Source organism: Oreochromis niloticus, linkage group LG9 (assembly GCF_001858045.2).
Source record: "Oreochromis niloticus isolate F11D_XX linkage group LG9, O_niloticus_UMD_NMBU, whole genome shotgun sequence".
Taxonomy (NCBI): domain Eukaryota; kingdom Metazoa; phylum Chordata; class Actinopteri; order Cichliformes; family Cichlidae; genus Oreochromis; species Oreochromis niloticus.
Genome location: NC_031974.2, coordinates 2886304 through 2900962, shown reverse-complemented (window position 1 = coordinate 2900962; position 14659 = coordinate 2886304). Strand labels below are relative to the sequence as shown.

At 42.1% G+C, this 14659-nt stretch overlaps 1 protein-coding gene across 16 annotated transcripts in view; it reads right to left on the bottom strand.

Annotated features, from left to right (window-relative positions):
- Positions 1–967: 967 nt before the first annotated feature.
- The window catches only part of LOC100711527 (receptor-type tyrosine-protein phosphatase mu), a 219651-nt gene continuing 205959 nt past the window's right edge, over positions 968–14659 (bottom strand). For 9 of the 16 annotated variants that reach the window (XM_025910162.1, XM_019354924.2, XM_025910163.1 and 6 more), the window contains 2 exons: positions 2777–2912; positions 969–2115 (listed from right to left, as the gene is read on the bottom strand). In XM_025910162.1, the coding sequence (XP_025765947.1) occupies positions 2062–2115; positions 2777–2912 (190 nt within the window). In that variant the 3' untranslated portion in view covers positions 969–2061. Of the gene's footprint in view, positions 2116–2776; positions 2913–14659 lie in introns of all 16 variants that reach the window. The other 7 variants (XM_025910167.1, XM_025910168.1, XM_025910171.1 and 4 more) reach the window with 2 other exon arrangements.

The window sequence follows — 14659 nt, the reverse complement described above, 5'->3', positions numbered from 1 at the left end:
GCCCTCCAAGGTTTGGAGGCCTATCTCCCCCACCACTTCCCCTGCCGGTGGCGGACGCCCTCAGACATCGGTGCGTTGGTGGTTCTCTGTGTCCGGGGGTGGGCGCCCAGGTACACACCGGCTCACTCCTTGGCGGCTGCTTATCGGGGCCTGGAGCCTGGGGCTCGCTCGGGCCACTTCGGAGGCGGGGTGCCCTCGGCCTCTCGGCCCGGAGCTCGGTCACTCAGGCACAGCTGGCTGCCGGCGGAGCTCACGGGCACGTCACTGCAACCCCCCTGGCTTCTGCTCCGCGGCTGCTGAGTGACCCCTCATCTGGGACTCTCCTCAGCTCTTTCTGGGATAGTGACGCGGCTGCCCCTCTGTTGGTCTTCCTTGGTCTCTTGTGTTCTGGGGGCCTCTGGATGTCTAGAGTTTTGATCTCCTCCATACCTGCTTCATGCCCTGGAGGACGGGGCTGTGGCCCCCCACACCCTCTAGCAGATCATTACATGAAGGAACCTTTTAAAAACAAGCGCGTCCATGCTCACAGGTGTACACACAGGTGATCACACACACAAACTACACCCTTTTTGGCTCCTACCTCAAAGCACACTGTGCGCTGTCGATCTTACGTGCTGCACAATAATGTTTAATATTTAGTATTTAGTGTCATATTCCCATAGATCATTGTGATGATGTTTATTACTCTCATTTTCTTCTGCTTGCTTTCTTCTTTCTTTCTCAACAGGTGATCGATATATGTATTTTTTGTCTGCTTATTCTGTTGGTTTTTTGCCCTTTTTCCCCGTCCCTCTTCCCCGCTGTTTTTCTTTCCTTCTTTCTTTCTCCCCTTTCCTTCCCCCAGTCAAGTCTGTCCCGTATTCAGCAAGTGAAAATAAAATAAACAATAAAAGGTGAATCAAATGGACCATTACGGCAAGGCTGGGATGGTCCATTTGGTAAAGTAAATCCGTTGGGCATCTTTCTTCGCCTTTAGACAATAATTCTGATGGCAAAAGAACCAAACGGGACAGGTTAAAAAAAAAAAAAAAAAAAAAAGGTTGGGGACCGCTGATGTACACAACTCGACCAATGGTGAACTAATCACTAATTACTTGCTGTGATCATTTCATACCAGACAGCTGCCAGCACTCACTACATCTTTATAAATAAGCGCGTCCGCAGACTCTGCTAATTTTGGCAGATTCAGCTGAATGTCAGCAGACTCTCGACTGAGTGTCCAGAATCTCGGCTGAGGGTCAACAGACTCTCAGCTGAGCATTGGCAGACTCTCGACAGACTCAGCTGAATGTCGGCAGAATCTTGGCCGAGCGTCGGCAGACTCGGCTGAGTGAAGGCAGACACGGCTGTGTTCTGACAACTCTGGCTCTGTGATATCTGCCAGATTTGGTTTGATTTTGGGCCTCTTTGGGCGAAGAGTTGGCAGATTCAAATTGGTGAAGTTTGTTTGGTTAAATATGTTTTAACATAACTGGCCAGACTATGGCACTCAGATTCAGGCTGAGTGACTTCCTCTGGCCTGCTGGGCTTGGGCCTCTGCAGAGTCAAACCATCTCAGCTACCTTGGTAAGCATGATTGAGCCACCTTTCAGGCTTGTTTCCAGAGGGATGATGAAGTTCATCTTTCTTGACATGACATGAATTCACAAATGAAAGTCAATCTGATTTTAGGGTCCCTTCAATCTCAGAGGTATGAGGGTTTATGTGAGGGTTAATGATTCTCCGCAGACAGCAGCTTCTTCCTGACAGGTCAGCTGATTTCAACCAGCAATCGGACACGGTTAAAGATTCCTGTACAAAACACAACTGCAAGGACTTCCTGTGCTGGTGGTGGGGATGGCTGACAGGTGAGGCGACCCGCTCTGATGGTGTTTTTATTGTTTCAGTTTCATTGAAACAACAAAAGTATAAAAAAACAAAAAAACAAAGTGACACGAGGTGAACGCTGAGCATTGCTCATAGAATCCAACACTTCAAACCAGGCAGTGTAAACATGCCTTCATCCTCCTCTTCTTCAGTCAGTAGTCTCTCTGCTCCTCCTCCTCTGTGATGAAGGAGGCTCTAAGCAGAGTTCAGGTACTCCAGAGCGACTTCATAACAGAACTTATACTGTTCCTATGGAAACACAGACATCAGATGTCATTCATTCACATTTTTAAAAAAGAAACACTTTTTGTGTATGACGTAAAAACAACTCAGTATCCACTACCAGTCACTGGACACCATGTGTTCAAGTTCACCATCTTGTTCTGTTTTCCTGAGGTAGCTCTGGCACAGCTTGGACTTTTGTTTTGGGTCATTATGTTGCTGTAGGATGAACCCCTGACCAACTAGGTGCATACAGTATTTGTACTATGCTTTCATTTCAGACTGCAATGAGACATTAAACTGCATAACTTTCAATAAAAAAATGGAAAATTTGGCGTGTTCTAAAACTTTTGACCAATAGTGTATGTTTATAGCATACAATAAATTTTATAAAACATAACAGAAAATTATGAAATACAACAATAATAATAATGATAATAATAATATTATTATATAAAAATATATCATTATTACTGAGAAAATGTTTTTATATTTTAGTCTTAAAAAATACAGTTATGGATTCAGTAAGTTCCTCTTTGATTTACTGTAAAATAAACCTTTTTTTTTAATTTTAGTCATAAAATACAAATACAAAATAATTTGCTAAACCACTGAAGATATGGAGAAGAGAAATAATACTTATTAAAGTTAAAGCGAGCCCATGTCTGTGATGAAGGTTGGTGTTTACCAGCAGGTCGACCATGTTTGGCTTGTTGTTCCTCAAAGTTTTCACAGCATGAAAAACGTCGACGCAGCGCTGCTGACGCAACATCTCACACACAATACTGATACTGCAGAACACACCACTACGACCTCCGCCATTCCTGAGGAGGAGACAGGACAGAGGAGTCAGGAGAAAGGAGACCTTTGACTTTTGAGCTCTCTGTCAACAGTTACATAAAGAAACACATAAAAATATTACTGCCCATATTCACAAGCACACCCCTCAAAAACAGAAACATTTACAATTGTCATAAACCAAGAACAAGCAAATCATTGTTCACTCAGGGTTCGTACGCTTTTTTCAGGGTCAAATTCAAGCACTTTTTAAGCACTTTCAAGGTCCCTTTTTAAGCTTTTCCAGCACCCCCCCCCCGCCAAAAAAAGAATGCATGTTTCAATTTGCATCACCTCAGTTCAATTTATCTAAATTCAGACAAAATTTAAAATACAAGTAGAAAGTGATATTTTTGACTGTAAAAAACCAAAAGCATGTTTAACAAATCATTTTCATAACTTGAAATGCAAATAGAAATTGGACATTTAAAAAAAAAAAAAAAAAAAGAACAAGTTTTGCAAACAACAAAGTTATATGGTACTATTTACCTATTAAAGCGCTTTACAATGTCATTATTCATTCACGCTCACATTCATACACTGGTGGAGGCAAGCTATGGTTGTAGCCACAGCTGCCCTGGGGCAGACTGACAGAAGCAAAACAAAACAACGACTACACTACACACTAACTACTCAAGACAACACACTAACTTGAGACTCCAGACATGATAAACGTCACAAATCTCTCACGTATCAAAACTCTCTCTCTTTTTCGCTCACTCGCTCTCTCTTCCCTCTCTTCCCAACAACCAAATACCACATGTTGCCGTATCATTTTTTGATTGGTCGACATGGTACATTTTTCCACCAATAGGGAAGGAGTGTTTTTTTCTTTTTTCACTCACAAGCAAAGCGTGTTTGCTAGCGCTCTCCATAAAAAACGCCGTTTTTACCGTTTCTTCCCGGAGTAAACGCCACTGTTTTATTCAGAAACCCCCCAAAACATCGGTTTTACGTGACCTATCAACACAATTTAAAAACTGGTATATAGCTTGAAGTCCACACGTTCGACCCAAGTTGAAATGGAGACTCTGGGTCCGTCGGCCCCAGAGGGTTAATCAGAAAGCCTTAAGTTAGCTAGTTACGTATCGGGCTAATGTTTAAAGCTTTCACTTGAGTAAATTAACTCATATTACTGCTAAGTAATGTTAGCTAAGTTCACAGCATATTCCGTAATAGCGCTGCCATACTGCATCACACTCAGTGCATTTCAATCATTTCTCCAGCGAGTTTGGTAACTAGCAAAATAATAACCATAATTTAAAAAAAAATAGCATGTGTAACGTACACGTACTGGAAAATTATTTACTAGGACTCACCTATCATGCGACTGGAGAACGCAAACTCCGCCATTGTTGTTTTCCATCAAACACTCATTAAAACAGCAACCTACAGGTATGTTAGCGCACTCATCCCCGACTGTCCGAGGGAGGGGCGGGGTCACATATTGAAACAGACGCAAGGCAGCCCAGGCGGGGAAATTTTGCTTTTGCGACTCATTTTATTTCTCTATCTGATAAGAAAACAATTCAATCAGATAGCTATTTATTGTGAATGAAATACAGTCACATTTTCAAGCACTTTTAAGCACCACATCTGAAATTCAAGCACTTTTCAAACCTTGAAAAGACGACATTAGAATTCAAGCATTTTCAAGGATTTCAAGCACCCGTACGAACCCTGTTCACTGTAAACAAGACATTTGTTTCCAACCAAACAGAAATAAAATCATCCACACCTGCCACCATTACATAATAAGTAAATTCTATCTTAATACGTGCAGACACCAGAGCTTTGAACATAAGTTCTAAATTTGCAGACCTTTCCATTTTGTTTCTGCAGGTTAGCCAGATTCCCCTTTTTGCCCGACCCGTAAGAAAGCTGCAAAGATAAATCTGATTCCATTGTGCTGCTGTTTTTGGGACCATAAATGAACATTGTATTCTCCAGCACCTGTACATATTCAGCCAACCACTGTTGCAGTAATGGGAAGAGAAGAACAAGCCTGGGACACCTAATCCACAAATGTTGCAGGGTGTGCTCAGCTTGACAAAAAGCACAGTTACCCTCTACACTCGGTCCATATGTGCAACATGTCTGGTTGTGGCCATGGCCCCATGGACCACCCACCACCGAATATCCACGGTGTGTTTCTCCAAGTGAGGTTTGTACAAGGACTTCCAGCTGCCTCTGGGAGAACCTGCTGTGGAAATACTATCTCTCTATCAGAAATACCACCTCGACTCCGGAACACACAGGACTTTCATACTTAAAGCATATAAGGTCTTCTTTGATCCTTTAGGAAAATCCATCATTTTTGGTGCCCTATTCAATTCAATTCAATTCAATTCAATTTTATTTATATAGCGCCAAATCACAACAGAAGTTGCCTCAAGGCGCTTTATATTGTACAGGAGATCGCACAATAATACATACAGAGAAAAACCCAACAATCATATGACCCCCTATGAGCAAGCACTTTGGCGACAGTGGGAAGGAAAAACTCCCTTTTAACAGGAAGAAACCTCCGGCAGAACCAGGCTCAGGGAGGGGCGGGGCCATCTGCTGCGACCGGTTGGGGTGAGAGAAGGAAGACAGGATAAAGACATGCTGTGGAAGAGAGACAGAGATTAATAACAGATATGATTCGATGCAGAGAGGTCTATTAACACATAGTGAGTGAGAAAGGTGACTGGAAAGGAAAAACTCAATGCATCATGGGAATCCCCGGCAGCCTACGTCTATTGCAGCATAACTAAGGGAGGATTCAGGGTCACCTGGTCCAGCCCTAACTATATGCTTTAGCAAAAAGGAAAGTTTGAAGCCTAATCTTGAAAGTCTGTCTCCCGAATCCAAACTGGAAGCTGGTTCCACAGAAGAGGGGCCTGAAAACTGAAGGCTCTGCCTCCCATTCTACTTTTAAATACTGTAGGAACAACAAGTAAGCCTGCAGTGTGAGAGCGAAGTGCTCTAATAGGGTGATATGGTACTACAAGGTCATTAAGATAAGATGGGGCCTGATTATTTAAGACCTTGCATGTGAGGAGCAGGATTTTGAATTCAATTCTGGATTTAACAGGAAGCCAATGAAGGGAAGCCAAAACAGGAGAAATCTGCTCTCTCTTTCTAGTCCAGGTCAGGACTCTTGCTGCAGCATTTTGGATTAGCTGAAGGCTTTTCAGGGAGTTTTTAGGACATCCTGATAATAATGAATTACAGTAGTCCAGCCTGGAAGTAATAAATGCATGAACTAGTTTTTCAGCATCACTCTGAGACAGGATATTTCCAATTTTAGAGATGTTGCACAAATGGAAGAAAGCAGTCCTACATATTTGTTTAATATGTGCGTTGAAGGACATGTCCTGGTCAAAAATGACTTCAAGGTTCCTCACAGTGTTACTGGAGGCCAAGGTAATGCCATCCAGAGTAAGAATCTGCTTAGATACCATATTTCTAAGATTTTCAGGGCCGAGTACAATAACCTCAGTTTGATCTGAATTAAGAAGCAGAAAGTTAGCGGCCATCCAGGTCTTTATGTCTTTAAGGCATTCCTGCAGTTTAACTAATTGGTGTGTGTTACCTGGCTTCATGGACAGATAGAGCTGGGTGCCATCTGCATAGCAGTGAAAATTTATGCTATGTCTTCTAATGATGCTGCCTAAGGGAAGCATGTATAATGTAAACAGAATTGGTCCTAGCACTGAACCCTGTGGAACTCCATAATTGACCTTAGTGGGTGAAGAGGACTCTGCACAAACTGGAGTCTATTAGATAGATATGATACAAACCACTGCAGTGCAGTACCTGTAATACCTACAGCATGTTCTAATCGCTCTAATAGGATATTATGGTCAACAGTATCGAACGCTGCACTGAGGTCTAGCAGGACAAGCACAGAGATGAGTCCACTGTCAGAGGCCATAAGAAGATCATTTGTAACCTTCACTAAAGCTGTTTCTGTGCTGTGATGAGCTCTGAAACCTGACTGAAACTCTTCAAATAAGCCATTCCTCTGCAGATGATCTGTTAGCTGTTTGACAACTACTCTTTCAAGGATGTTTGATATGAAACGAAGGTTGGAGATTGGCCTATAATTAGCTAAGACTGCTGGGTCTAGAGATGCTTTTTAAGTAAAGGTTTAACTACAGCCAGCTTGAAGGCCTGTGGTACATAGCTGATTATTAGAGATAGGTTGATCATATTTAAGATCGAAGAATTAATTAATGGCAGGACTTCTTTGAGCAGTTTTGTAGGAATGGGGTCTAAAAGACACGTTGATGGTTTGGAGGAATTAATTATTGAAGTTAACTCAGAAAGATCAATTGGAGAAAAAGAGTCTAACTTAACATCGATGGTACTAAAAGTAGCTGTAGATAATATTACATCTGTGGGATGATTATTGGTAATTTTTTCTCTAATGATTAAAATTTTATTTGTGAAGAAGTTCATGAAGTCATTACTAGTTAACGTTAAAGGGATTGTTGGCTCAGTAGAGCTCTGACTGTTTGTCAGCCTGGCTACAGTGCTGAAGAGAAACCTGGGGTTGTTCTTATTTTCTTCAATCAGTGATGAATAGTAAGATGTTCTGGCTTTGCGGAGGGCTTTCTTATAAAGCAGCAAACTATTTCTCCAGGCTAAATGATGATCCTCTAAACTTGTGACACGCCATTTCCTCTCCAGCTTACGAGTTATCTGCTTTAGGCTACGTGTTTGAGAATTATACCACGGAGTCAGGTACTTCTGATTTGAGGCCTTAGTTTTCACAGGAGCTACAGTATCCAGAGTCGTACGTAGAGAGGAGGTAAAATTATTAACAAGATAATCGACCTCTGTTGGAGTAGCGTTCAGATAGCTGCTCTGCTCTATGTTGGTACAGGGCATTGAAGATGATAACAGTGGGTGGATTATATTCTTAAACTTAGTTACAGCACTTTCAGAAAGACATCTACTGTGATAAAGTCTACTCTCCACTGCTGTGTAATCAGTTATTGTAAATGTAAATGTTATCAGGAAATGATCAGACAGCAGAGGGTTTTCAGGAAACACTGTTAAATGTTCAGTTTCTATGCCATATGTTAAAACAAGATCTAGAGTGTGATTAAAGTGGTGGGTGGGTTCTTTTACATTTTGACAGAAGCCAATTGAGTCTAATAACAGATTAAATGCCATGTTGAGGCTGTCATTTTTAGCATCTACATGGATGTTAAAATCACCCACAATAATTATTTTATCTGAGCTGAGCACTAAATCAGATAAAAAGTCTGAGAAATCAGAGAGAAACTCTGTGTAAGGCCCAGGTGGACGATAGATGATAACAAGTAAGACTGGTTTCTGAGTTTTACAGCTGGGGTGGACGAGGCTAAGCATCAGGCTTTCAAATGAATTAAAAGTCTGTCTTGGTCTTTGGTTGATTAATAGGCTGGTGTCAAAAATTGCTGCCACACCACCCCCTCGGCCTGTGCTTCGAGGTTTCTGGTAGTTAGAATGACTCGGGGGTGTTGATTCATTTAAACTAACATAATCATCCTGCTGCAACCAGGTTTCTGTAAGGCAGAGTAAATCGATTTGTTGATCAATTATTAAGTCGTGTACTAACAGAGACTTGGAGGAGAGAGACCTAATATTTAATAATCCACATTTCACTGTTTTACTCTTTGGTTCAGATGTGGATACTGTATTGTTCTTTCTTTGTGATTTTTTATGTTTAAGTTGTTTGTTGCTGGTTTTAGTTTGTTTTTTGTCTGTTTGGGAGCTGACACAGTGTCTATGGAGACGGGGTTTGGGGGGGGTAGCAGGAGGAGAGAAGCTGCAGAGAGGTGTGTAAGACTGCAACTCTGCTTCCTGGTCCCAACTCTGGATAGTCATATTTTGGGGGGTTTAATAAATTGGTCCATATTTCTAGAAATGAGAGCTGCTCCATCCAAAGTGGGATGGATGCCGTCTCCCCTAACAAGACCAGGTTTCCTCCAGAAGGTTTGCCAATTATCTATGAAGCCCACATCTATCTATGAAGGCTTTTGTCTCCCCTAAAAGACAAAAGCCTACTTCTTAATCTACTGCAGCACTGTGAAGACAGCAAAACCTTCCAAAACACCACCTTTTGTGCTCCGAACATTTTACTGTGCCTTTAAAGGAGTTTTCCCTCATTTCTTCGTCATCAACTTAGAATCTTTTTAGTGTGCTCGACTGTTCATAGCTGACCACGCTCCTTATCTTTAGAACTGATTTTATAAACTCATCGAGATCTGGAAAAAAATCTTCCACAGTCTGTCTGACAAATGTTTCATCTTAAAATGAGTTTATGTCTTGTAAGGAGTAGGATTGCTGATGCAAGTCTTGTGAAACAATATCAGAAAACTGTGATAAGGAATCGTCTTCAAACAAGTTCAAAGAACCTGCAGTTCCATCTTCAGCCTCACCTGTCCTTGCCTCTGTCTGTTCACTGTTCACCTCCCATGTCTAATAGACAGAGGAGGCGAACCCTCATTGGCGAGGGACACCATGGCTCCAAGTTAAACTGGCCAATTAGCTAAACCTACTCTACACAACACAATGAAATAAACCTGTCTTACCTTGTAACTAACCAACTAACCATTAAGGTTGGGCGATATGTAACATTTTTCCAACTGACAATCATCATTCCAATAAATGACGACAGGCATTCACGCAGACTTTTTGATGGGTGTGGACTGATTTGTGCATTTAGAATTTATACGTTTAGTTGGGAAGGAATATTTTACTCGCTTATTTGTTTCAGTATTAATATAGCTCGTTTTTGGATTATTCATTTATTTATTTATTTGAGATGCGCCACATCACACAAAAGACTTCACATGACGTCAGAGATTTTATGTTTGCTGGAAACAGACACATTTTGATTTTTAACTTTTTGTTTAAGTTTGTATTTGTGGTTTGGTCGAGTATGTACGACAGATAAACACTGGAATGGCCTGTAAACACAGTTATAGTGGAAAAAAGAAGCCAGTTTCTTTGTCTCCCTCCCCACCACTGTGGGGTTTTTTTTTTTAAATTTAAATAAATTGTTTGTGTTTTGTTCTGAATATGGGCTGCTGCCTTTCTTTCTTTCTGTTCAGAGTTTGAGTAAATAAATTGCTGCATTGGGCGCACTCTGAGGAGGGGGCATTTGTTCATGCTATTAAAACAACACTTATTTTTCCGTTGACTGCTTTTTGTAGCTTCAACCAACATTATTAGCAAACTTACTCATGGTGTAATAAATAAATCAATAAATCACTCTTGTGAAAACCATCGATGAAAGGCTCAGCCTATCGTTGATATATTCGTCCAATCGCCCAACCTTACTAACCACAGGGTGTAAAGTTTCTGAAAATACAGTCCAAACGTCCCAAACTCCTTGAGCAGCTCCACAGTCATTCAATGACTCACACTCCCAGCATCCAGTGCAGGAAGGAGAGGAGAGGACAGGAGACAGGAGAGGAGACCTTTGACCTTTAACACACCTTTATTATATCAATGCTTCAACTTACAACCATAACTGAAAATGAATGCCAAATCAACATATGAACAACCCTCCCCTCCCACCATCAACCCCACCCAAATACAATAAACACAAAAATGAAGACCGAAACAGAAAGCACTCCATTTGGCTTTTTTCAAAAATTCAGAACTAAATTATCATCAGTTATTTTACACAAAACTCAATTAATTCCCCAAATAGAGACAAACTCTTCAATGTTGGACAACAATAAACAAATTCTACTTTCAAACCCTTTAAACATAATTTCTAAATTAACAGATCCTGTTCCCTTCATTTTGTTCCTCCTTGTGAGCCATATACTCATCTTAGCCTGACCTATTAAAAAGTTAATCGAGCAAACCTTCCTACGCTGCGCCGCAGAGTACCTCGGACCCAGGATAAAGAGACCCTCCTCTAAAACAGTCCCAAGGCCAGCAAGCCACTGCCGCAGCAATGAAAAAAGGCCAGCTAGCCTGGAACAGCCAAGCCACAGGTGCTGCAGTGTTTCCTCAGTTAGGCAGAAAAGACAGTGGCTCCCGGATTGTGGATCACTGCCCTGCTGTACTCAGGCCCGCCAACTTGGTTAGACCAGCATTTATAAGGAACCTCTGCACACTAGCAGTGCTGAGCATCCTACTTGGTATCAAGGGATTGTAAAAACAGAGGCTCCTCACCAACATCACCACATAATTGAGAATAGTCTCTCTGTACTTTAAAAACAGTCTTCCAAGCAGTCAAAACAGAAAACGGAGGTCTGAGAAAGGTCCATGCCAGTTAGGTCTATAAGAAACAGGTGCTTGTCATATGTAAGGTCCTTTATTCTGTGAAGCAGCGTAGATGCAGTCTTGAACCAGGGTGGTTGTTGTCTTTGATAAAGATAACGCTGTGCTGTCTGAAGACGGAACGCTGTGATGCGGCTCTGAAGGTCAATCAAACCCTGACCCCCCTCTGACACAGGTAGAGACAGCACAGCAGACCTAATCCAGTGAAACCCTCCCCAGAAGAAATCGACCAGTCTTTTTTGTATCTCCTTGAGAAGAGAGGCTGGAGGTTCAACAACAGTAGCACGGTGCCAGAGGACAGAAGCAGCCAAGTTGTTAACAACCAAAGTCCTTCCCCTGTAGGACAACTGTGGCAGGACCCAAGTCCATCGAGACAACTAGGCACTAATTTTTTCAACAACACCCTCCCAGTTCTTCCCCTGAAAAACATCAGTTCCCAAAAACACTCCCAAACACTTCAGTCCCTCCCTGTTCCACTGTAAGTCTCCCGGTAACACTGGCTCGTCTTCATCAACCCACCCTCCCAAAATGAAACCTTCACACTTTGACCAGTTAACCTTCGCGGAGGATGCTCACTCATATAATTCCAGTTTCTGAGTGTTTTAATATAACTTTGACTGGTTATAAAAACCGTAACATCATCAGCATAAGCTGACAACTTTACTGTGCTTCCTGCTTCTTCAAAGGTCAAACCTTATAGTCCCTATCTGAGATGGTTTAAAAGTGGTTCAATGGCCAGCGTATACAGCATACCAGAAAGTGGGCACCCGTGCCTGATGCCTCTCTGAACTGGAACAGGCCGACTTAACCCTCCCCCAACCTTTGACATGACAACAGCATTTGAGTAGAACAGTTTGATCCAAGAAATGAAGATGTTTCCAAACCCAAAAGCTTCTAAAGTTTTAAACAGAGAGCGATGATCAACTCTATCAAAAGCATTTTCTTGATCCAGAGATAAAAACCCCACATCCAAGTCTCGACATCGACAATCATGTCTTCAACCTGTTAGAAAGACATTTTGCAATAATCTTGTAGTCGGTACAAAGCATGGAAACTGGTCTCCAATTTTTAAGCAGGCCCAGGTCCCCTTTCTTTGGCAGTAGAGTCAAAACTACCCTTGTGCAGCTTGTTGGCAAGATCCCAGTGTTCATACAGTACGTGAAAACCTCATGTTTGTCTTCTCCTAGCAGCAACTGGTAAAATTCCGCAGGAAGACCATCAACTCCTGATGACCGACCACAGTTGAGTTGTTGAACCGCTGAAGACATCTCCTCAAAGGAAATAGCAGACTCCAACACAGCCTATTCAGCCTCATCCAGCCGTGGCAGCCCCACCAGCATCTTCGTCACACATTCAGGGTCACATGTGTCAGCACTAAAGAGGCTGCCATAAAAGTCAATGGCAAGCTTCCTCATTTCTACTGGGTCAGATGTTACCTTCCCATCTGGAAGCCTTAGGTGCATCATTTGGTGTGACTCGCGAACAGTTTTCTCCAGCTTGAAGAAGAATCTGGTTGGGGCATCTATTTCTTTAATAGTAGGAATCCATGTTCTTACAAAAGCACCTTTTTCTTGCCTAAAGCCTTCCTCCCACTGTCCCAGGTACTATTTGTATTATCTGTCCCCCCTATAATCTTATCCTCTAGCATCTTGAGCTCTCGTTCTAAGTCCTCAAAGCAGTCCTTAACAGTGGCCGTTGCATGTAATGTGTATTGTTGACAAAAAAGCTTAATCTGTGTTTTCCCCACCTCCCACCATTGAGCCAAATTGCAAAAGTCAGTTTTCCTTAGTTTCCAGTGGCACCAGAAGTCAGAAAAAGCTCGACAGAACTCTGTCATGAATCGGTTGCACATTGAAGTGCCAGTGCGAACAATGTTAGAATGCATCAATAAGGAAATGTCTGCAGTCACTAAATGATGATCAGAAAACCCAACAGGTGAAATTTCTGCCTTAACTAGTCTATTATTATACGTCTGATTGATATATAATCTATCAAGCCTGGCTGCCTTCGCACTGCCCGCAGAAACGTTCACATATGTGTATTCTCTGGTTGTGGGATGGAGCTTTCTCCACACATCTGTCATATCATTCTGAAGAATGACTGTAGATAAAAGTGAGCCCGAAGGTGGGTGAGGCTCTCCTGTGTTTCTGTCAACTGAAGGATGGGTTGTGCAATTCCAGTCCCCTCCCACCACTATTATTGAACCACTATGTAATTGTGATAATTTATCATTAATTTCACGAAATAACCGCACACGACCTGCAGCTGAATTATGGGCGTATACATTCATAAAAGCAAAAGATATTCTCACCCCAACCGGTCGCAGCAGATGGCCCCGCCCCTCCCTGAGCCTGGTTCTGCCGGAGGTTTCTTCCTGTTAAAAGGGAGTTTTTCCTTCCCACTGTCGCCAAAGTGCTTGCTCATGGGGGGTCATATGATTGTTGGGTTTTTCTCTGTATCTATTATTGTGCGATCTACTGTACAATATAAAGCGCCTTGAGGCGACTTTTGTTGTGATTTGGCGCTATATAAATAAAATTGAATTGAATTGAATTGAATTCCCTTGATGGTTGCTTTAACCACCTGTGCCCTTCCCTGCTCTATCTCACAGACAGAAACATGTGACAGCTGAAGGTGCCTAGAAAATAAAATTGCTACACCTGCACTGAGGTTAGTACCATGACTTAAAAAAGCCTGCCCACTCCAACTCATTCCCCATTCTGTCTCATTATCTACAGTACTATTTGTTTCCTGTAAAAAAACACATCAATGTTTTTATTCCTGCTAAGTTCCACTAAGACTGCACGCCTTTCCCTATCCCTACCCCCATTTATGTTGAGTGTACCTACTCTCAAGCTCGCCATATAAGACAGAGAGAAGAGGAGGAGAAAGAAGACAGTGAAACACTTCCAGAAAGACACCCTTAGTGCTCCAAACATTTTACTATGCTTTTAAAGGAGTTTTTCCTCGTTTTTCCCTCCTCAACTTAGTCAGGATCTTTTTAAGACGGAATCTTTTCTGTTTGCTCAACTGTTCATAACCAACAACTCTTCTTATTTTCAGAACAGATTTTATAAATAGATCGACATCTGGAAAAAACTCAGTGACTTCCACAGACTGCATACCAAATGTCTCATCCAAAAAGCAGTTTATATCTTCTAAGGAATACGACTGCTGATGGTCTTCTTGTGAAACAATATCAGAGAATTGTGACAGGGAATCATCTTCCTCATTTTCGCGCTCAAAGAACCTGAAACTACATTTTCATTTCCTACCTCACTTGCCGCTGCTTCTGTCTGTCCACTGTCCTGATTTTCCTCCACACTTTTATTGTCCTGTCTGTCATCACTTCCATCCTCCACCTCACTGGCCCCCTGTACTATCCCCTGTTCCTCTAGTGCAGCCTGTGGAGCACTGGCTGCGACCTCAACTTTTTCATGCTGTGCCGCTAGCC